General features: G+C 40.0%; 2 protein-coding genes across 3 annotated transcripts in view; both read left to right on the top strand.

Annotated features, from left to right (window-relative positions):
• The window catches only part of C1QA (complement C1q A chain), a 383,888-nt gene that overhangs the window by 245,096 nt on the left and 114,361 nt on the right, over positions 1-24,431 (top strand). The window lies entirely within an intron of this gene.
• The window catches only part of ZBTB40 (zinc finger and BTB domain containing 40), a 72,572-nt gene that overhangs the window by 27,450 nt on the left and 20,691 nt on the right, over positions 1-24,431 (top strand). For both annotated transcript variants that reach the window (XM_075994841.1, XM_075994845.1), the window contains 6 exons: positions 3,719-4,483; positions 4,944-5,077; positions 16,240-16,432; positions 17,047-17,189; positions 20,740-20,932; positions 24,290-24,426. In XM_075994841.1, the coding sequence (XP_075850956.1) occupies positions 3,787-4,483; positions 4,944-5,077; positions 16,240-16,432; positions 17,047-17,189; positions 20,740-20,932; positions 24,290-24,426 (1,497 nt within the window). In that variant the 5' untranslated portion in view covers positions 3,719-3,786. The remainder of the gene's footprint in view (positions 1-3,718; positions 4,484-4,943; positions 5,078-16,239; positions 16,433-17,046; positions 17,190-20,739; positions 20,933-24,289; positions 24,427-24,431) is intronic.

Below are 24,431 nucleotides of genomic sequence, written 5' to 3' on the forward strand. Positions count from 1 at the left end.
TGAGTAAATAGGCCTCTAGTGATGTGGTGGTATGGTTTGGGGGGGAAAAGCGTTCTGTAATCCTATGATTATGTCTTAGTCTTTTGATGAGCCTGTGCCCCTGGACTGTGAACTTCACAAGTGTTTTCAGGTGATTTTGCTCTGTAGGTGGTACAGGATAGCTGGAGGGGGCTGCAGTTGGGTATTTCTTTTCCCCCACATAGGTTAGGCTCTGATAGAACCATAGCAGGCTAGGCTCTGGTAAAATAGGTTCTTCGAAGGGCAGGCCTTGCTAAGAACAAAGTGCTTCGGTGTATTTTAAAGTGGTTCCTTTTCCTCTTCCTCCTGCAGGAAGCAAGAGGGAATTTTTTTCCGATATTCATTGTGAGGACTTGGTAGAGCTCTAGGAGATAAAATTCGTAGAAATGTGGAGTCCCCATATGACCAGATCTCCGTGGAAATTTAACTCTCAGATTTGTGCACACTGAGCCTCCAGCAATTCATCAGTTACAGTTCAGGTTTTCTTAACCTGGAACTGGTTCCTACAGAGGCTTTTGTTCACGGGTTTCTGTTTGTTGAGTTGTGATCCTCTGTGTCTGCCTGTCTGTCTCTGATTTTAGGGACAGTGGTTTGCCCTCATGAATCTAAGAAGAGTTGTTGGTTTTTCAGTGTGTTCAGCTTCTTAATTGTTGTTAGGACAGAGTGATGACTTCTAAGCTCCTTTAGACTGGAAACTTTGAGTGAGCTAATCTCAGCTTCTGAAGAAAATATTTTTATTTCTGTTTTTATCTGTCAGTTTCAAATGTCAGAAAATGTAGAAAGAGAATCATCTATAATCCTCTAGCAAAGGCAATTACTGTTTTTTGGTTTTTCTTTTTCTTTTCTTTTTTTTTTTTGAGACAGAGTCTCACTCTGTTGCCTAGACTAGAGTGCCGTGACGTCAGCCTAACCCACAGCCAGCTCAAACTCCTGGGCTCAAGCGATCCTTCTGCCTCAGCCTCCCAAGTAGCTGGGACTACAGACATGTACCACCATGCCCAGCTGAGATTATATATATATATATATATATATTTAGTTGTCTAATTTGTTTTTATTTTTTTAGTAGAGGTGGGGTCTTGCTCTTGCTCAGGCTGGTCTCAAACTCCTGAGCTGAAATGATCCTCCCGCCTTGGCCTCCCAGAGTGCTAGGATTAGAGGTGTGAGCCACCATGCCTGGCCCAATTCCTGCTTTTTTGACATGTATCTTTTTACCCCTAGTGTATTTTTTCTTATAAAGTAAGATTATACTATTTCCTCAAAGAACCTTAAAGATAAGATCCTCAAACCCAAAATTGAACTAGATGTCTTCTCCCCTAAACTGTCTTTTCTTGACTTGTCTGGATCATCTCATCGCCTTCCCACTCACCAAACCATGAACCTGGGAGTTGTTTCTCTCCTTTCATTACCTCCATTCAGTCCCTAAATCATGGCAGTTATACTTTTTTGAATGTGTTTTTGGCTTTCTCCTACTACCACTTCTCCTGCTTGAAGCCCTCATTGAGTTTCCCCTTATCTCCTACAATAATAGAACCTTTCTCTAGCATTATCCTCCTCAAATTCTGTGCAGATGTCACTGAGGCCATATATTTTAAATGCAGATCTGACATTGCAACTTGCTGTTTAAAGGCCTTCAAACCCTTCTATGGCTCCCCATTGCCTTTAGGATAAAATCCAAGCTCTTAAGGATGGCCTTTATATCAATCTGTGGCCAACCCCCCCGCCTGCCTCTCCAGACTCATCTCTTGACACTCCCTATCCCTTGCTTTATGTTCCAGTAATAATCTCAGCTCCTAATCCTCCTCCCGCCACTACAGGATGTTTTCTTATCTGTGTGCCTCATGCAGCCTTCCCTGCCAGAACTGCCTTTTCCTCCCACCCTTTACCTCATCAGCGCATCCATGTCTTATAAGACGCTGGCCAGCTGTCACGTCTTCCTCAAAGCTTTACTTTAACTCCTGGACTCCCCTGCCCCCCAGACTGGGTTTCTGTGTGTAAATCTCTGTTGTTACATTTCCTTTTAATTATTTATTCATTCCACCAACTAATCAACAGTATTTATTTTAGCAGAATTTTAAGCACTGGAATACAGTTGATGATAAAATAAAGTCCCTACCCTAATGGAGCTTATATTCTAGTGACGGGAGATAGATGATAAATAACAGTACAGTGTGTCAGTAGGTGATAAGTGCTGTGATGAAAAACAAAGCAGAGTGGGGGGGATGGGCTGTTCTCAGGTTGTAGGGGAGGGTTGTTTAAAGAACATGGTCAGGGAAGGCCTTTCTAATGATACAGCCTTTGAGCAGAGACCTGGGAGAAGTGAGCCAGCCAGCCATGCAGAAATGGGAGGCAGTCCTGAGGCAAAGCATGCTGTGTGCTCCAAGGTCAGCAAGGAAGGCAGTGTGCTTAGGGCAGAATGAGTGAAGGAAAAAGTGTAGAAGATGAGGTTAGAGAGCCGATGACAGCCAGATTAGGAAGGGCTTTGTAGGCCATTATAGGAACATTGACTTTTATTCTAAAGCTGGGAGCCATTTGAAGCTTTTTGTGCAAAGACGTGACAAGATCTGGCTGTGTACTAAATAGATCACTCTGACCGCGGGACTGAAGACAGGGTGAGGTAGAGGTAGCACTGGGGAAGGGCAGAAGCATGGAGACCAGTTAGGAAGTTGTTGAAATAAATAGCCCAGCTAAAAGGTGATGATGGCTTGGATTGACCAGAGTGGAGCCAGTGAAGGTAATGATAATTGGATTTTGGATATATTTTGAAGGTAATTACAACAGGATTTATAAAGGATTGGATATAGGATATGAGAAAAAAAACAAGTCAAGGATGACTTGGTTTCTGTTCAGAACAACTAGGACAGGATTGTGAAGTCAGGAAGGTGGCAGGTGAGTTTTGGATATGTTAAGTTTCAGAAACCCATTAGGTTTCTGATTGGAAATGTAGGTAGGTGGGGGTGTACATCTGGAGTTCAGAGGAGAGGTCTGAGCCAGAGATATAAATCTGAAAGCTGTCAGCATTTAGATGCTATTTCAAAGCTATGGAACCAGATCAGAGAGAGGAGGTGGGATGACTGAGTCCCAGAGCACTCCAGACCTTAGAGGCCACAGTGAGGAAGAAGAGTCAACAAGGAAGCTGAGAGGACGGCTGATGAGTTGGCAGGAGAACCAAGTGAAAAATGCATGTTAAGAGGAAGGGAGTGATGACCTCCCTGCAATGCTGCAGATAGATCGAATAAGCTGAGGACGTCATATTACAAGTCTGTCTACGTATTTGTCTTCTCCAGGTGGCTATAGAGCTTCATGGGGGCAGGAATGGCCTACAGTAGTGTGGTTGGAGTCAGTGAGATATGGCATGCCATTTAATGGCTGTTCTTCTTTAGCCTGGTTCTCTCAGTCCCTCTAAGCTTCAGTCTCATCTGTAAAATGGGAAAGAAATAACACGTTTTCCACTGAGTCATTGTGAGGATCAAATGAGATCATCCATACAAAGCACTAGGCATAGTCCCTTTCATATAGTTAAACACATGAGGATCGTAATGACCATTATCATTATAATTTAGTATTCCTGGCACACTGCCCCACCCTGTTGAGCAACATTGGTTGATTGAATGAGTGAATTGCCTTTTTTGTTTGTTCAGGATTTCATTCAAGGCATTTCCCTTTGTGATCTTTTAACATGGTATTTTGTGGGTTTTTCTAGGGCTGATCTTCAGAAAGTGGCCTCTGGAAGAAGAGAATAAGAGAAGTTGTCGGGGCAAAATTGACGCGATGGAGCTCCCCAACTATAGCCGGCAGCTGCTGCAGCAGCTCTACACTCTATGCAAGGAGCAGCAGTTCTGTGACTGCACCATTTCCATTGGCACCATTTACTTCAGGGCTCACAAATTAGTCCTGGCTGCCGCCAGCCTCCTGTTCAAAACCCTGCTGGACAACACAGACACCATCTCCATCGATGCTTCGGTGGTGAGCCCCGAGGAGTTTGCCCTCTTGTTAGAAATGATGTACACTGGCAGACTCCCCGTGGGCAAGCACAACTTCTCCAAAATCATCTCTTTAGCTGACAGCCTGCAGATGTTTGATGTGGCTGTTAGTTGTAAAAATCTTCTGACCAGCCTTGTAAACTGCTCAGTTCAGGGTCAGGTGGTAAGGGATGTCTCTACACCATCCTCAGAGTCATTCAGGAAGGAATCAGAGAAGTCTCAAGTAGAAATCCTTTCCTCTGAAGGTGCTGGAGAGCCTCATTCTTCCTCAGAGGTTTCTGCCACTCCAGGGGCTCCCGTGAAGGCTGAGACGGAGGAAGCAGTCCATACAGCTACGCAGGAGATGAGTGTGGATCCTCCTCCTGCCCAGGGGATCGAGGGGGACGCAGAAAGCCCAGTGGAGACTCCTCATACAGCTGAAATTTGTTCCCCTGCTCCTGTTGTGCAAACTGTTAGTGATGCAAAAGAGGCAAGCACAGAACCAGGTAATACTCATGTAACAGTTGTCATGTAATCTATCTTTCTATTTTCAGTTACTGGATTCAGTGATATTAACCAGTTCTTATGTTTCATTGATAAGTTTACCAAAAACCACTGTGTTAGGTAGAAAACCAAAATCCAATGCAGTACCCTACCCCACTGGGGCATTCTTCTTTTAAAAGCATCTTGTTTTTGAATGTCGAAAGTCTAAAATGAACAACAGAACAGAAAAGCAGTATTGAAATAGTGATGTACCATTTCTGCCAATTACTCATTATTTTAACCGGGCTGAGGATGGCACAAGGAAGGAAGCTGTGAGAGTGCTGTTGTCTGTTACTCGTAATTGATGTGCTAGATATCACGAAAGTGCAGTGTATGACCTGAAGGTTCTCAGACAGCTTAAATGTTTAAAACATCATTTCGAGTAATGAATTGCTGGTTTGTTTTATTTTGTTTTACATTCAGAGTGTGAGAGGAAACACTACCAGCTGAATTTTCTTCTAGAAAATGAAACTCTTTTCTCTGATGCACTCAAGGTTACCCAGGATGTTTTAAAAAGACTGGAAGTATGTTCAGAAATTAAAGGCCCACAGAAGGAGGTAAGTACCTCTGAGTTTTATTCGTTTGCTAATTTAGTGTTCTCATGATACCTTATCAACTTCTCATAAGGGGCAGAAATATGAAAATGCAAAGTAACCCAGTATTTCAATTTTTTGAAACTTTAACTTTTTTTGAGCATTTATTCCATAAGGGGCAGTCTTGCAAAAGTACTAGGCAAGGTACTTTCAAAAGGAAGTTTTATATATATATATTTGTTCAATATTATAATATATGTATTTTAAAGTTTTTTTACTTGAATAGATTTAGAGGGTACAAGTTGAATTCCATTACATATATATATTATATAGTGGTGGAGTCTGGGCTTCTGGTGCACCCCTCACCCAGATAGTATACATTGTACCCCATAGGTGATTTTTTTATCTCTCATCCCTCTCATCTGCCCCCGTTATGAGTCTCCAGTCCATTATACCAGCATTCCCTAACCTTTTTGGCACCAGAGACTGGTTTCATGGAAGACAGTTTTTCCATGGACCAGGGTTGGGTGGGGTGGGGTGTCGTGGGTGGGGTGGGGGGAGGGTGGTGTGGAGCTCAGGCAGTGATGGGCAGCATGTTTCCTAACAGGCCATGGACCAGTACTGGGCCATGGCCTGGGGGTTGAGGACCACAGTGGTATACCACTCTCTATCTGTGCTTTGTGTAGCCATAATTTAGCTCCCACTTATAAGTGAGAACATGTGGCATTTATTTTTCTGTTTCTGAGATACTTCACTTAGGATCATGACCTCCAGTTCCATCCAAGTTGCTGCAAAAGACATTATTTTATTCTTATCGCTGAGTAGTATTCCATGATTTATATATAACACATTTTCTTTATCTGCTCATTAGTTGATGGGCACTTAGGTTGATTCCATATCTTTGTGACTATGAATTGTGCTATATTAAACATACAAGTGCAGGTATCTTTTTGATATAATGATTTCTTTTCCTTTGAGTAGATACCTAATAGTGGGATTGTAAGATCGAATGATAGATCTACTCTTAGTTCTTTGAGAAATCTCCATGCTGATCTCCATAGAGGTTGTACTAATTTACATTTCCACCAACAGTATATAAGTGTCCCCTTTTCACTACATCTCGCCAGCATCCATTGTTTTTTGCCTTTTTAATAATGGCCATTCTGACAGGGTTAGGGTGGTATCTCATTGTGGTTTTACTTTGCATTTCCCTGATGATCAGTGATGTTGAGTATTTTTTATATGTTTGTTGCCCATTTATATATCTTCTTTTGAAAAAATGCCTGTTCATGTCATTTGCCCACTTTTTAATGGGTTTTTTTGTTTGTTTTTTTTCTTACTGAGTTGTTTGAGTTCCTTGTAGATTCTGGATATTAGTCCTTTGTTGGATAAATAGTTTGTAAATATTTTCTCCCATTCTGTAGGTTGTCTTTTTACTCTGATGATTATTTCTTTTGCTGTGCAGAAGCTTTTTAGTTAAGTCCCATTTGTCTATTTTTATTTTTATTGCATTTACTTTGGGGGTCTTAGTCATAAATTCTTTTCCTAGGCCAATGTCCAGAAGAGTTTTTCCTAGGTTTTCTTCTAGGATTTTTATTGTTTCAGGTCTTGCATTTAAATCTTTAATTCATCTTGAGTTAAATTTTGTATATAGTGAGAGATAGGGATTCAGTTTCATTCTTCTGCATGTGGCTATCCAATTTACCCAGCACCATTTATTAAATAGTGTGTGTCCTTTCCCAATGTATGTTTTTGTCTGCTCTGTTGAAGATGAGTTGATTATAGGAATATGGTATTGTTTCTGGGCTCTCTATTCTGTTCCACAAAATTAAGCTACATTTTAACCACTAGGTGAATCCCAGCTTCTAACCAGTTTTGATCCAGAATACTCAGCTGATCATAGCGTTTCCTCTTCCTCTTAAGGATGAAATAAAGCAGAAGGTAGTCATGGATAACCCCAAATCAGAAGTTTAAACCATAAAAATGGAAACGAAACAGCAACAGATACTCAAAACATGTACAAAAAGGACTTTATGTAAACTTAACATAGTTAATTATATCCAGTGTTTAGGAATACATCGGCCTTTTTCAGACATAAAAATAATAATGATAAACATTTATTGAACACATCCTCTGCTAAGTTTGGTACATGTTATTCTCCTTTAATCCTCACAAAAACTGTTGAGGTGGGTACTATTATTTAATCCTATTTTATGGATGAGAAAACTGTCTCAAAGAGGTGGTGCCATTTGGCAAAGGTCACAGAGCTCATACGATCCCGAGCCAGAATTCAAACTAAGCATTCAGGCTTTAGAGCTGTTCCCTTACACACTGAGTTATCTTAAGTTATTCATCAACAGGGTATTTATATATATGTGTGTGTGTGTGTGTGTGTGTGTGTGTGTGTGTGTGTGTGTGTGTGTGTGTGTAAATGTTTGGAATTAGAAAACTGCCAGTGGCTGTCATGCTCTGTGTCTTAGCTGACCTTTTCTTTTTTTCAGTAAGTAACTCAGCTGAGACACATCCCCACCTGTGTGCTCCCACACTACCTGATTCCTCATCCCTGACCCTGCAGGATTCACCTCCACAGTCACTTTCAAACTCCCTGGCTTCCCCTTTCTCCCAGTCCTGCTTCCCCATTCTGAGAGGCTGCTGGCAGAGTGGGAGGGCTTGCTCCTCTGATTGGTGGGAGTGGTATGAGTCAGTCCTCCCCTGTAGGTAATTTAGTTTTAAAGCAACAAATGCCTTCAATAATTAAATGTTTTCCTGATCCATAGCAAATTACTTTTTAAAAAAACAAATTCAAGGTCTAGTATTTATTTTAACCTTGCTAATCGACAGTTGGCTATGAATTGTTTTCTTGGGAGACAAGCTGTTTACAAGGCTGGCCTAACCCTGATGACTCTCTTTGGGAGGTTTCAAGTCATAAATCCTTGATACTCTTTGTACCGATTATGCTGAAGGACATTATGGTTTTATATTTTTGCACTTGCATGTCTCTTAACTGTTCAATCCATCATTTTTGTCATTAGTTTGTTACCTTGATAGCTTATAGACACACCTCTTCATTTTCTCTTAAGGCTTCCTTTCCACTTAACTGGCTACAGAGGAGTACCAGTATTCCTTAGGATCAGCAGTACTCAAGTTATTAGAATCACCTCTATACTTATTTGAACTGTGTCTTAGCATTTTTTTTTTAACATGGGTACCTAAAAGAAGTCTCTGGCACATAACAGGTACACAAGAAATGTCTGTTATTCATGGATTTGTTCAACATTTCTTTCTTTTTTTCCAATTCTTGTTCTAATCTTTTGATGGCAATAACATTAATAGTACTTTGCAGTAACACCAGTTCACTGTTTGTGATCATTATAGGCTTATGTTATTTCTTCCTTGGCTTTAGAGGTCAGAGTAAGAGCTCTCCAAATCAGTTGGTGGCTATATTTAAAACTGATTCTGTTGTAGTCCATAATAAATCTCTCAACTTCAGAAAGAAAAAGGGAAAAGATACTTTAAGAACATAGTTTAAATTAAATGTAGAGTTAGGGAGGTGCTGCTTTGTTCTTAGGCTGTTCTGTCTCTTTCTTTCACTTTCGACAGCTTTATTGAGGTTTGATTGACTTACAGTAAACTGCATACATTTGAAGTGTATAATTTGATAAGTTTTGGTATATGCCCTGAAACCATCACCACAATTGAGATGGTGAACACATCCATCACCCTCAGAGTGTTTCCTGTTCCTTGGTAATCACTCTCTCCTCCCCTTCTACCTGCCCATCCCTAGGGTGACCGCGGATGTGCTTTCAGTCATTGTGCATAAGTTTGCATTTTCTAGAGTATTACATAAATGGAGTTTTATGTATATTTTGGCTGGCTTATTTCATTAAGCATAATTATTTTGAGATTCATCCATGTTATTGCATATTCGTTCTTAATATGCTGAGTAGTGCTCCACTGCAAATATATTGGATATCAAATTTATTTATCCAGCTCTGTCATTTGCTAGCATTGTGACCTTGAGCAACTTACTCTTTATAAGCCTTACTTTCCTAATTTATAAAAGGGGGACACTATCACCTACATCATTGGATCATTATGAATTAATTATATAAAACTCATAGTATAATTCCAGGCACATAGTAGGAGATCAGTAGGTAGCAACTGCTATTGTTTGTACATTAACTCAGTGTTTTTAGACTTAGTAGACCTTGAAATTTCTTTTCAATGAATGTCTTTTAATGTCCTGGTGCCATGGTCATTTACTCTGGCACGTGATGATTAGATCATTAAATATGAAATGTCCAATTTTCAATAAAAAATTTAGCTTATTATATCTCAGACAAGACGCAGTACAATTAATCAAAGTATGCACCTAAACTGTCGACACAGTTTTGCCATCTTAATGGTAGCTGTTTATGCCAGCAGCAAAGAAGCCTGGAGAGCAAGTGGTGAGGAAATTGTAAAAGGTGTTTCCAACAGCTTGTGGAGAATTGAAAGTTTTTCCTTGCAAGAAGTGGTCCAAAATCTGGAAAAAGTGGTAGCAGTTGGTGCGAGGTCTGGTGAATATGATGGATGACAGAGAGTTTCCAAGTCCAGCCTTTGTAGTTTGAGCAGTGTTGTTTGTGCAACATGTGATCGAGCGTTGTCTTGCAAGAGGATTGGCATGTCTCTATTGACCAGTCTTCTTGGCTACTTAATTGGAAGCATCCTCATCATTTCATCCAATTGGTTGCAGTAGACATCTGCTATAATCGATTTACCAGGTTTCAATAAACTGTAGTGGATCGTGCACTGAACCACCAAACACACCATTAGCTTTTTTGGATGAATATTGGGTTTTTGACTCTGTTTTAGCACTTCATCTTTATCCAGCCATCATGCCAAATGCTTGCGATTGTCAAAAAGAATCCATTTTTCATCACGTATAACAATATGGTATGGAAATGGTTTGCCTTTATGTAGTGACAGCAAAGAGAGGCAAGCTTCAGGACAATTTCTCTTCTGACGCTTGTTTACTTCATGCAGAACCCATCTATCCAGCTTCTTTACCTTGCCCATTTGTTTCAAATGGCCCAATATTGTTGTAATACTAACATCAAACCTTGCTGCTAATTCACACATAGGTTGAGATAGATTCATTTCCACTACAGCTTTCAGCTCATTGTTATGCATCTTGGGCTCAGGTTGCCCACTTGGCACATTTTCGAGATTAAATTCACCAGAATGGAACTTCTCAAACCATTGACTTACTGTGTGTTCATTAGCCACATCCTTCCCAAATACTTGGTTCATATTTCAGGCTGTCTGTGCAGCATTGGTTCCACAATAGAATTCATACTCAAAAATAACACGAATTTTTTAATTCTCCGGTTTCACTAAAATTGCTCTAAAAAAATGTGAAAGATAATCAAAAGCCAAACTGTGCATTTGAAAGAATGAGGGTGAACCTTCACAATAAAAATAAAACATGTATTGTGACAGTGAAATGTCAGAGATATCCACTGTCAAACTTAGTACTTAAGGAAATCAGACATTTAATGCTTAATAACCTAATATTTAAGCTTAATTTGTAAGGCATGCTTTCAAATAGGTACCACCATCCACTTGGAAGTAGCTTCCTGAACTGCAGAGGTAGTGTGTAGTATGAAGCAATCAGTCTTAGAACAATAGTGCAATGTATATAAGAATCATCTGGTGTGCTTTTTAAAATGTTTACTTCCAGACCTCATTTCCAGAGAGTCTGATTCTAGGTTGTGGTAGAGCTTGGGAATCTGCATCTTTAATAAGTTCCCCATGGGCTGCTGTTTTGGTGTCTGTAGATCACATTTTGACAAGCACGGCTGAAGAAGTTAATGGCTTACGAAACTCATAGTATATGATTGCAGATGTCATGATGTCTGTGCTGGCACCTTTCAGTGTTGTGAGAGACTACTGAACACCCCTTTTCCCAAGTGTTACTCTTTGCTTGTCCTTTGATTCAGCAGCTGCTTACTGAGTAACTGACATGTGCCAGACACACTGAGCGGGTTTTGCTAGGAAAATAAACTTAAGATTTGATCCCTATCCTAATGGAGTGTCCTGATAGCAAAGAAATCCTGCCACACATGTGAATTTTGGGGGAAGTGTGCACAGGAGTCACCAAATTACAGAAATCACCATAAGGCTTCAGGGATGAGAGCATTTAAGAACTGTTCACTTGTAACATTATTTTACATTTCTGCGCAATTTCAAAGCTTATTTGGAATTTTTTGTTTCTCTATTTATACATTTTAGCTCCTAAAGAGCTTTGAGTGGTGTTTTGTGGTTGTTGGTTATTGTTATTTGGTTAATCATCACAATATAACTTGAGACAGCTTAACATTAAAAATAATCTACCCCTCAGTGTATAATCTTGAGGCTTGTTAAGGCTTGCGAGTGATGTGGTGTTCTGGCTAAGATGACTGGCCTATTCTTTTTCTGAAACACAAGTAGCATATACAGCTGGGCTGCAATGAGTTCGGGGAGGACACCATGAACCAGTGTCCTGATTGTTTTCTTTCCTGAGATCAATGATGAAAGATGGCAAAGCCATTCCCTGAGCAGTGATTGCAGCCACATGAGAGGAGGCTGGGCTGCTTGAATTGTGTGAAACCAAAGCCAAAACTGATTAAGGAGAAACCTCTTGGGGGCTGGGATGGGAAAGTGTCTTTTGCCTGTCTTTATCTCTGTGTAGTATCCCCTACCCATTAGAAAAAGCAGATAGTGACCCAAGAGGTCACTGCTGACCTCTGGCTGAGCCAAGTGAAACCTTTATTTAAAGCCAAACTCATACATTTTTTCAGTTTTTATGCTGGAACTTTTAATTGTCTTCCTTCTTTATTCCTAGCCATGTCTCTGCTTTTAATTAATTGTGTATACAGCAAAGCGGATCTTTGACTAGAATAAGGAGATAACTTTTTCTACTATTGATTTCTGGGCTTTTTGATCCACTTTTCACCTAAAGTTCTAGAAAGACTCCTAAAGCTTTTTTTTCTCCTTCAACTTTATTTCAAAGGCAAACAAGTCTCCTCTCCTATGTGAATCTGATGTTTTTGACTGTGTCCGCCTCTTTGGAGGTTTGTCAAGTTGTGCAGGTCTGTGTTTTGAGGGCTGTCTTCACTGACACTGTTGGGGAGCCCTCTTGAGAGTGAGTTAATGGGATTCACTTTACTGGTCTGTGAGAGGTGGAAATAAGTTGTTTTTTCAAATCTCTCTGTTATTAAGTCTAAGATATACAGCCATAGATGGAGGGGCTAGTGGTTTTATGAAGGGAATTTCATTAAACAAACATTTATTGAGAACCTACTATGTACTGGTCTGTGTACTCAACACTGAGTTCAAGAAAAATGGTACAAATTGTCTAGGTGCTACCCAGTGTTTAAAGAAATGTCGATTCTGGTAAGTCCAATAGAACGAGTATAAATAGATCTGATTACATTTCAAATCTGGGAGCCAGGGTGCCAGAGGTATGGAATGAACACAGTATTTCATCCAGGCTGTGATATACCTGTGACCTCAGGCAAGTGACTTAACCTCTCTGACTCTCATCTAAAAGAGTAGGAGTAGTAATGCCACTTGGGACTTGTATGAGGAGAAGGTAGGTGGCGGGTCTGCAGTGTCCCGGATGGTGGTGAGCAATTGTAGTTTGTGTCATTGCCACCACCCGGCCCTCAGTAGTCAAGGGAGGCCTGAGTGAGCAGGAATGGAGTGTAACTCAAACAAATCTAAAGGCAGTAGGCACATAGCTGGGGAAAATAAGTGAATTCAATTAAACGGCTTGAGTTAAGGGAAAGATTAAATGGTTTTTCACATATACAAAGAAAACTGTCTCATCTTAAAATATATTTTACCTATATTTCACTCATAGGTACTTTGATTACTTGTGTGACCATGAATTAGCTTTAGTGAAGTACCTTTGACTTCACTAATGACTTCAGTGAAGTACCTTTAACCCTGAGAATTAAAGGAGTTAGTTCCAAATGTGTGGTTAAAGAACTTATCCCTTTTGACAAAACTCTGTTTTAGTTCCTCTCTTGGAGTTCTGTTACATGGTAGCAGTTGATGAACCCGGCCTGTCCTAATGTGTGGCACCTTCTGTTGAGGCAGAGACGCGCTTCAGAAAAGGGCTTGCTCACTCCGCTGCAGAGCCGCAGGCAGCTCAGAGGCTGACGGAGAAACAGCTATAGCTCTGGCTCTGGTGCAGGTCCCAGTAGGTTCTAGAAGAAAGAGCAGAGAGCAGGGCTGTCCAGGCAGCTGACTGCCCTCTCCTGGCCCTTTCATCAGCCCATCCTTGCTTCTCTTCCCAGATGGTCACCCTAGCATCACTGCTGAGCAATGAAGTGAACAAATGTTTTAATTTCACCGCTGAGTAGTTTTGCAGAGGGGAGACAGCAGAGAGGATAATGAGAAGCGCATCAGATGCCACCATTGATGAGAGCTTCTCTTCCCCACTGGCGCAAATGATAATGCTAGACAAATTGGATACTGAGAAAGGTGGATTTGGGATATTCGCAGAGCTTCACATGGAAAAAACCTGGCCTAGGACAGAATGAGATAGCTATATGCTGTGTCAGTTAGAATGCACAAAAGAAGAAAGGAAAGGGAAGATAAAGAGGAAGAAACGTGTTTACTGAGGGTATCAGCAGGGAGTGGATCTGTATGAGCCATCTATTGCTATGTCACAAATGACTCTAAATTTTAGCAGCTAAAAACAAACCTTTATTGCCTCGGTGTTTCTGTGGTTAAGGGATCCAGGTGCAGTCCTCTGGCTGCGAGTCCCTCGCAAGGCTGCAGTCGGGGTGTCAGCCAGGGCTGCAGTCATCTCAAGGCTCAGCTGAGGGAGTATCTTTCCTAAGCCCACTCGCATGGCTGTTGGCAAGCTTCAGAAGATCCACTTCCAAGCTTGCTCACTGACTGCTGGCTGGGGACATTAGCGTCTTTCCACATGGGCCTCTCCATAGGGCAGCGCACAGCATGGCAGCCTGCGTCTCCCAGAGCACCAGCAGAGAGAGAGAACACAGGCAAGATGGAAGTCACGGAAACCGAACCTCTGAAGTGGCATCCCATAACTTTTGCCAGATTTCCTTCCTTAGAAGCAGGTCATGAGGTTCAGCCCAAGGGCATGAATACCTGGGTAAGGGATCATTGGGAGCCATGTTAGAAGCTTCCTAAGGCAGGGTCCCTATGGCTATTAGTGAAAAGGCATTTTGAAAAGATTATATGCCAACTAACAAAAGCATGAAAAATTGATTTAATTTGACCAAAGGGGATTAAACATTCAACTGATGGCTTTGTTTGTTGTTTTTTATTATTTTTTCTTTCTTTCTTTTTTTTTTTTTTTTGTGAGACAGATTCTTGCTCTGTTGCCCAGGCTGGAGTGTGTGGTATGATCATTGCTGCTGCAGCCTCAAACTCCTGGGCTCAAGCAGTCATTCTGCCTCAGCCTCCTAAGTAGCTAGAACTATAGCTGTACCCCACCATACCCAGCTAATTTTTTTTTTTTAAGAGATGGGTCTCACTATGTTGCCCAGGCTGGTCTCAAACCCCTGGCCTTAAGCAATCCTTTGCCTCAGCCTCCCAAAGTGCCAGGATCGTAGGCATGAGCCACTGTGCCTAGCATTATTATTGTTTAAATAGAAGATGAGTTACCTTAGGTTCTTGGAAGTTACTTACTCTAATGATGTCTTAATGTGGGTTATTAAACTGTGTTTTATCTATGTTTGCTTTTGGAGATGACCAAAAAACAGGAAACTTCTTTAATGTTTAATTTAGTTTTATACAGCCAGCCATTCTGTGATTAGGAAGCAAGATAAAGCAAAGCAAAGAAACTCAAGGTCTAACTCATTTATAATTCTGTTTATTTGGGAGGAGGGGAGACAGATATAATCTCTCTAAAGGTACTGTTTATGATTATGGATTTGGAAGAAGAACCAGTGGGAAAGACTGAAAAGGAGTGGTCAGAGATCTTTTCCAAAATGCTTCAGTATTACTGACGTCAGAGAATTGTGACACAGAGGCAGTGAATGGCAGTGCCAAACACCACTGAAAGGTCAAATGGCACAAGGCCAGAGGCAAGGCTTGTTGTGCAAATAACCTTAGTTAGGGGAGGAAACTGTGAAGCCCCTTCAGGTTGGAAGCAATGATGAACATGGCATAATTAGTATGTGAATTACATGCCTTCTTACAGCTGGCAACTACAAGCCAACACATTGTTAACCTTAATTGCTACAGAATATATCTAAAATTAATAAGGCCCATGTCTTTTTAAGTCGTCTATCATCTGTAATGTAAATGACTTAAAGTGTTCTTTTTTCCTAAATTGTGAGATTTTAATTGCATTCTCAAATAATAAAATGACAGTTCATTGAATTTAAATTCAGATATCGTTGCCCAAGAAATACTCAAAATGTTGTAAGATTCAGAAAGGTATAATTAGGTAAGAAGTGCAATTTGTTAAAAATTCACTGAACACCTACTATGTGTCAGGCCATGCTAGTTGCTGAGGTTACAGAGCTCTAGAAAGCACAATCCTGTCTTCAAGAAGTCTAATGGGAAAAAATGAATAATTATAAGACAATGTGACAAATGTAAAATTAAAAGCAGTAAAGAGAGACCAGCCACAGTGGTTTACACCTAGAGTCCTAACACTGTGGGAGGCTGAGGTGGGAGAATTGCTTGAGGTCAGGAGTTTAAGACCAGCCTGAGCAAGAGCGAGACCCCGTCTCTGCGTAAAATAGAAAAATTAGCCAGGCGTTGTGGTGTGCGCCTGTAGTCCCAGCAACTTGGAAGGCTGAGGCAGGAGGATTACTTGAGCTCAGGGCTTTGAGCTGCCATGATGCCACTGCACTTTAGTCTAGGTAACAGAGTAAGACTCTGTCTCAAAAAATTAGATAAACAAAACAGTAAAGAGGAGGTGGGGCCCATGGTTGGGAAAGGCTTCCCAGCAGAGATAACCCCTTAAACAAGGTGAAAGCATGGAATCGTGGAATAGGAGTCCTCCAGCAGACGGGGTGGGAGCGTGAGACAGCAGGGTGTGTTGGACTTGGTGCTGGAGGAGGACGTGCATTGGGTAAGGATAAAACCATAGAGGGCTTGCTTGCCAAATGCAAGAGTAGCATGTGGTTCTTGTGGCTGGCTAATCTCTCTTTCTGGATACTTTTGTTCCTTAGATCATAATGAAGTGTCTTGAGGGTGAAGAAGGACATTCAGCATTCCAGAGAATCCTGGACAAAGTAAGAGATGAGAGCCTGGATGTCCAGGCCGTTGTGTCCCTGTTGAGGCTGTACCAAGATTCTAATCCTGCAGTGAAAACAGCACTATTAAGCAGAAAGCCAGAAGATGTAGAAATAGTGCAGCCAAAAGGTAGGAGAAAATTCCTGTCTGCTGGAATGACTGAATTTTATTCTGGGAAGTTGCTATAAAGTTTATTCCAATGATACATTTCTTTGGTGGTTTAGTTATTAAGTGGTTTTCACATAAATTCTATATGTAATCCCAGAAACTGCATGTTAAATGTATACAAACTAAATTTGAGTCCCCATTTCTATCCCATAGTTAACTAGTCTGATACCTTGGAGTTGGAAAATACCATCAGTGTTCTCCCGCCCTTCAAAAAGCCACACATCCAAATCAATGACTTGAGTGCCCAGGCTGAACTGGTTTGCTGACAGCACTTAAAGACTGAAGTTTCTCTCATTTGGGTTAGGTACAAAGCACTGGCCTTGCCAACCAGAAGTTAACCTCTGGCTGGCTCTGCAGCTTTGTGTTTCGACAGATAAATGAAACATTTTTCCTTTCATAGAGTTTAAACAGAATAATAAAGTATTTTCCTCTCTGAAAGAGATTCCACGTTCAGGTGCTCAGAATAAGCTGAAAATCACTTTACTATTCTGTTAGATCTCTCTTGACAAACCATGCTGTCATTTTCTTCAAATTGACTAGCTTCTCTTCTGTGTCTCTAACTCTTTCTCCCCCAGGGAGCACAGAGGAGGGAAAGACCTTGTCTGTTCTGTTACTGGAACACAAAGAGGACCTGATACAGTGTGTAACACAGCTGAGACCTATTTTGGAGTTCCTGGAAACAGCCAAGGAGGGACTCCTGACTAGTGCTGAGAAAAGGGTAACCGTGTCAAGTATCTCCTCCCAGCTTCTGAATTCATATAGCACTCTAAAAAACAAAATCCACATCTTTTGTGGCACATCACAATACCTTGCAGTATTTTTATACATGCTGCATAGCAAGCACCTTGACATTCAGATCTTTGTTTCATGCCCCACTGTACCCCTTGCAGCAGCTACTGAGGGCCTTGAACATTGACCCATCCCGTGGATATATGGATATATGCTATTCCTGCTCTGACTCAATAAATCTTTACGATAAATAGCCACACCAGGAGCTGAAATGTTAAGGAAGATTGTAGTTACTATGATACTTTTTCTCCTTACAGAAGTGATGTGTTGTCCTGTTAATATGTAGAAAATTGGGGAAACAAGCAAAAACACAAAGAATTCAAATCTCACTGCTCAGAGATGAGCAGTGCTAACATTTTGGATCATGTGCTCCCACTCTTTCTTGTTTAAGTCATCCTGGGATGAGGTTATATGAAACATACAGTTTCCTAACTTGGTTTTTTATTAACATGTTGATATATTTTTATACCTATAGTATGGATTTTGGTAGTTGTATTATATCCCGTCTGATGGACATACCATAATTCATTAATTTTTCATTGTTGGGTGTTTGTTGCCAATTTTTTTTTTTTATATAATAAATGATGTTGTAGAGTACATGCTTGCACAGAAATTTTTGCATACTTCTTAAATTATTTCCTTAGAAAAATTTCTAAGAAGTAGACTTTTGGAATAGAAAGTATAAAAATTTTCAAGTGTTTGATACACATTGCTAAACTGCCCTTCAGAAAGGTTGTACCAATTTACTCTCCCACCAGCTAGCTACTAAAGTCCTCATAAAACTGCTGGCAGGACTTCTCAAGGCAACTAGATAACTGTATTTGTTGGTGTTATTGATTTCAACTTTGTGCTAAAAATATTTTTATATCTGGAAAGAAGGAATTAGGGATACAGTACTTTTGTGGCATCAATTCTTAAAACTGTGGGAAGTGGCTTAAATGTTTTTAGAAACCACTGGTATAATGGCCAAGCACTGGATTTATAGTGTGGACTGGATCCTAGATTTCATTTTTCTCAGTGAATGTATATTGCACATATATATGTGTGTATATAAATAATGGGAGTAACCTTCAGTCTCAAAATAGTATTTTGCAAATTAATTCTGTTTTTCAAAATTTTAAGTAGATTAAACTCTTATTTTCTCCTTAAACTTCAAGTTGTCATTTCAGGCACTCAGTTTAAGTAAGTTGCTTATAGAAGTTTCACATTCCCTTTTTAGTGATTTCATTCAATTACTCATTCAAACCTTTTCCTTATTAGTTAGATTGAATGTGTCCTTTGAACTGTTTCATTATCTTGGTGAAACGGCATTCATAGGTAGAGCCCCAGCTCAGCCTCATTGTCTGAAGCAAGATAGACCACACTGTCATTTTCTTCTGTCACTTTCAGTTTACTTGATAGAGAAAGCTGAAGCAGAAGAACTTAAATTAGTTATAAATCACAAAAACACTTCTTAAGATTGGAGTTCCACCAGAGCTTCATTAAGCTATTCCTTCTCATGGAAATTGAAGCAAACTAACAAAGTGAGAGTGTAGAGGTGAATGTCGAATAGCTTTGACATCATGTGAAACGTCCACCCTCTTTAGAACTTTTTTCTGTTATGAAATCATGCTAATCAGGAGTGCCATGACCTTTATAAAGACCTTGGGTTCTATAAGAAGTGATACATAGGAAGGTCTTTACTTCAGAACTAGAAACAGACAAAAAATGGTAATTGCGATAGCTGCCATTTATTGCTTACTGTGTGCCAAGCAATGTGCTGAGGACCTTTTAAACATTACTGAATTTTACCTTCACAGAAACTTTATGAAGGTGTGGATATTACCATTTCTTCATCCATTTTAAAGATGAAGAAACAGAAACTGAGGGAGGTTAAGCAGCTCACCCAGAGACACAGCTGTTTGAGGCTAGTCCTGGGACCCAGGCATCTAATTAAAGCAGTCTCTTAACCATTGTGCACACTGCTCCGTAATAATGTCATAATGATAGTATTACTGTCACTTCTTAAAGATCATGTATGCCCTGGGAGTTATTCTAGGCCCTATAAACAGCACCTTCATTTTCTAGAATCCTCATATCAACTGTTCAAGAGTTGGTGTTATCTTCTTTTGCAAATGAGGAAAATAAGGTTCAATGAGTTAGATAAATTGCCCAAGGTCACACAGGCAACAAATATTAGAACTAGTGTTCAAACTAGGTCTGACTGGCTTTAAAGCCCATACCTGGCTCTTAACAGTATCTGATTGCCTCATTTTGTATCAGATTATTGCTTAGGAACTAAGATTTAGTGGTGAAATCAGTATGGTTTTTAGATACAAGCTCTTAAATTTTAAATTACGATTCCTTTAGTAGAAATCTATATATTAGACCTTAAACAAAGACAATGACTGTTCCGTACTGACAAGGAATATGACAATTTGATTTATTTTATATATATTCCTTTCATATATGTAAAGCCGATTTGGCTTTAAAACTAAATTCATTATTTTAAAATAGGAGTTAATTTGATAATGGCGGCCCCTGGCGTACTATCATGATTGATCTGCTTGACTTTCTCCTGAGAGCTGGCGTTTTCCCAAAGGAAAGCTCAAAATTCAGTCACTGAGGATCTGTAGATTGCATATATTGAAATAATCCCCTGCTTTATCAGTTCCATAGAGCTAAGTTATGCGTGCTGTGTCATAGTCTATTAAGAAATAATTCTATTGTAATAGGAAAATATCTGTAAAATGTCTGTCACGTGTTTTATTTTTCAACCTTTTGCTGGAGCTTTGTGCCCTTTTGACTCAGAAAACCCTCCAGCACACCAAGGAAGAGCAGGGGAGTGGGATTGCTGAGTCATGACTGGGACTGATGTATATGGCCGTTGAGAGTGAGAGGAGTGGATAATAAAGAATTCACAAGAAAAATAATCCAGAAAGGCGCTTAAAATCTATTATTGTGGAGTCCACAGACTAATGTATAAATTATCTGGGTACTCAAATTACTATGCAAATAAAGTAAAAGGAAATAAAATAATAGAATTACTCTGAAATTACAACTTCTGCCAATATCATGAACTCCTGAGCGGAGATTGAAAAACATTATACTATATTGATTAATTGCCAGTCTGTGTTTCTCAATTTCAGTGTCTAAACAAACTAGAGAACTAAGTTAGATGTAAGTTACTTTGCTTTATCATATAGGCCTAGTTTAACGATGTTTTCACAAAACACAAGCTGTTTGATGCAGAGAGTATACATAGACCTGCAATTGAGAAAGAAAGATTTTCATAGTTATTTGTTTGGAGAATGCTTTGGATTTTTATTGAAACAGAATAAGGAAGAAACTGAAAAAAGAAAAAAATAGTGCTAGAACAGTAGAAGAGGACTTGGAGACAGGGCGTCCTGTAATGCCATCTTGCTGGGTTTTCCAGTGCTGTGTCAGAGAAATTTTGAATTGCCAGTAACTGGTGTCTGGTTGATTGCTTGCCACTGCAGGTGATTCTGAATTGCTGTGAGGGCGGAACACCCAAGGAGACAATAGAAAATTTGTTGCACAGAATGACTGAAGAGAAGACTCTGACTGCTGAGAGTTTGGTAAAACTTCTCCAGGCTGTGAAGATGACTTTCCCAAACTTGGGCCTTCTGCTAGAGAATTTGCAGAAAATAGCCACTTTGCCAAGCACCACAGGTATTAGTTAATTGTTGACTCTCTGGGCTAGAACCACTCCTATAGAAAATTATGTTAGGTTATTAAATATGAGATGTCCGATTTCCTTAAGTACCAAGTTTGACAGTTGATATCTCTGACATTTCACTTTGACACTTCTTGTTTTATTTTTATTGTGAAGGTCCATTCTCATTCCTCATTCCTTCAGATGCACAGTTTGGTTTGTGATTATCTTTCAATTTTTTTTTTTTTTTTTTTTTTGAGACAGAGTCTCACTTTGTTGCCCAGGCTAGAGTGAGTGCCGTGGCATCAGCCTAGCTCACAGCAACCTCAAACTCCTGGGCTTAAGCAATCCTACTGCCTCAGCCTCCCGAGTAGCTGGGACTACAGGCACGTGCCACCATGCCCGGTTAATTTTTATATATATATATTAGTTGGCCAATTAATTTCTTTCTATTTTTTTTATAGTAGAGACGGTGTCTCGCTCAGGCTGGTTTTGAACTCCTGACCTTGAGCAATCCGCCTGCCTCGGCCTCCCAGAGTGCTAGGATTACAAGCGTGAGCCACCGCGCCCGGCCCAAATTTTTTTTAAAGCAATTTTTGTGAAACTGTGGAGAAGTCAAAAATTCGTGTTATTTTCTAGTATGAATTCCCATGGAACCAAGGCAGCACAGACAGCTTAAAATATCCATAAAGTATTTGGGAAGGATGTGGCTAATGAATGCACAGTACATCGATGGTTTGAGAAGTTCCGTTCTGGTGATTTTAATCTTGAAAATGAGCTATGTGGGTGATCTGAATCCAAGATGGATAATGACGAGCTTGAAAGCTGTAGTGGAAGTGAATCCATCTCAACCTATGCATGAATTAGCAGCACGGTTGGACGTCATTATTTCAACAATATTGGACCATTCAAAACAAATTGGCAAGGTAAAGAAGCTGGATAGGTGGGTACCTCATGAATTAAATGAGCGTCAGAAGAGAAATTGTCTTGAAGCTTGCCTTTCTTTGCTGTCACGACATAAAGGTGAACCATTTCTACACCATACTGTTACATGTGATGAAAAATGTATTCTTTTTGATAATTGCAAGTGTTTGGCACAATGGTTTGATAAAGATGAAGTGTTGAAACATAGTCCAAAACTGAATATTCATCGAAAAAAGCTAATGGTGTCTGTTTAGTGGTCCAGCACTGCTATTATCCACTACAGCTTCATGAAACCTGGTCAATCGATTACAGTGGATGTCTACTGCAGCCAGTTGGACGCAGTGGTGAGGATGCTTATGATTAAGCAGCTGAGATTGGTCAATAGAGACAGGCTAATCCTCTTGCAAGATAGCACTTGACCACGTGTCACAGAAACAATGCTGCTCAAAACACAGCAGGTGTACTTGGAAACTCTCTGTCATCTACCATACTCACCAGACCTTGCACCAACTGACTACCACTTCTTCCAGACTTTGGACCACTTCTTGCAAAGAAAAATATTCAATTCTCCACAAGCTATGAGAAACACCTTTTGCAATTTCCTCACCACTCGCTCTGCAGCCTCTTTCGCTGCTGAAATAAACAAGCTACCATTATTAAGCTACCATTATTAAGGTGACAAAACTGTGTCGATATTTTAGGCACATACTTTGATTAATTCTGCTTCTTGTTTGAGATATAATCTACGCTTTTGATTTGAAATCGGACATTTCATATTTAATGACCTGATAGCTTAAAACACCCTTTTGCCTCCATGCTGGAGAGATAAGATAATGCTAAGAAATGTCAGTGCAAAGCAGAAACTACCTGTCACAAATTGATACTCTCAGTATTTCTGGAGTTCAGATTTGAAATCTGAGCATGACTCTTTCGATTAAGCTCCCTTGTGGTGTTCCTGTGGTTCAAGGTCAAGGTTTATCCTGGGGCCATCCACGATCACCTGTGAAAGCCGTCGGAGTGCTCACGAGGCTCAGCATCCTGACAGCTGAGTTGACAAATATGAGCAGGAAAGCCTCGAGTCTCGGCTGCCCCTTTTCTACTCGCATTCTGTTCGGTTTCAGTGGTCCCAGAGCTAACTACCCTTGTGTCTCCTCGGCATAGGGAAATGAGTCCATATCCATTCCTTAGAAAGACAACCCAACTCAAGCCAATTCTCCCCTATCCCAGGGTATTTAGGACTTAGGTAGTTTTCAAACAAAGATATTTGGGAAATGGAAGAACTTTTTCGTAGCTTAGAAAAGTAATATGTACTTATACAAACTGGGACAATTCTAAAAATAAAGAAGAAAACTTAAAATCCTGCCACTCAAGTATGTCAATATTAATACTTTGACACATTTTATCTGTTATACTTTTTCATAGTGTTGATACTACTATATTTTATAATTTTGTGATTTCTCTCATTAATACTCTCCCCCACATTTCAAGAAAACTCCCATAATCCTATTTTTGAAGGCTATATAGTTTTCCATCATAAAAATGTATATGATATCCTTATTTTAGAGCAGATATAGCATAACTACCTGGGTTTGCAATCTGACACTATTGTTTTATAGCTGTAATACCCTGAGCAAATGACTTAACCTTTCTGAACCTCATTTTCTCTGTGAAATGGGGATAAAAATGGTACCTATCATGTTCACGTTTGTGGGTACTGTGAGATAAAACATGTGAAACATTTAGCACAGTGCCTGGCACGTAGGCACTCAGTAAATATTAATTGTTACTATCTTCTGCATCATCACAGATTATGCATTGACAGTTGTCTTTGTACATATTTTTTTTTGCCTTCAGAGAATTTCTTAAGATTATATTTCCAGAAATGAAGTTACTAGGCCAAAAAAGAGAATCAATTTTTATTTAATATCTACAAAGCTAATGGAAATGCCTGATAGTTCTGATTTGTCTTTACTTTCAAGTAAATAATGACCTTAAAAGACAGAACCTAACAAATTGACGCAAAGGGCAGATAAGCAAAGCCGTGGGTCAGTGTCATGAGCAGTCTTGTCTCGTGCCTGCTATATTTTGGATCACCACATGGCCCCTTTACCTCAAGCATGACGAATAGCACCCCTTGAATCTGTACATCTGACTCTCTTACAAGCACAGCCTTCTAATTACCCCCCTGTTGAGCAGTTGCTAGATTCTACCACCAGGCACGAACTTTCAAAGTGTTCATGGTTTTATGACCTGAAGCACCAAGTGATTAAGTGTAGACCAGAGGAGATCTGAACACATGTGTACGAGGCCCCAAGCTGCGAGTTGGACTCTGCAGAGGACACAGAGCTCTTGTGCTGATCTCTTGCTTCCTCTCTCATTTGTGATATCCCATGGTCTTTTGTGGGAGGTTTTGTTGCATCAAACATTATTGTTTTGCTAATTCCCTACAGTCCAACCAAGCCTTGATGATTATGGGACTGAGCTATTGAGACGGTATCATGAAAACCTCTCTGAGATTTTCCCAGACAACCAGATGTTGCTGAAGGTGATCTCACACATGACAAGTTTAGCCCCTGGAGAAAGAGAGGTAAG

Source organism: Microcebus murinus, chromosome 2, assembly GCF_040939455.1.
Source record: "Microcebus murinus isolate Inina chromosome 2, M.murinus_Inina_mat1.0, whole genome shotgun sequence".
Lineage (NCBI taxonomy): Eukaryota > Metazoa > Chordata > Mammalia > Primates > Cheirogaleidae > Microcebus > Microcebus murinus.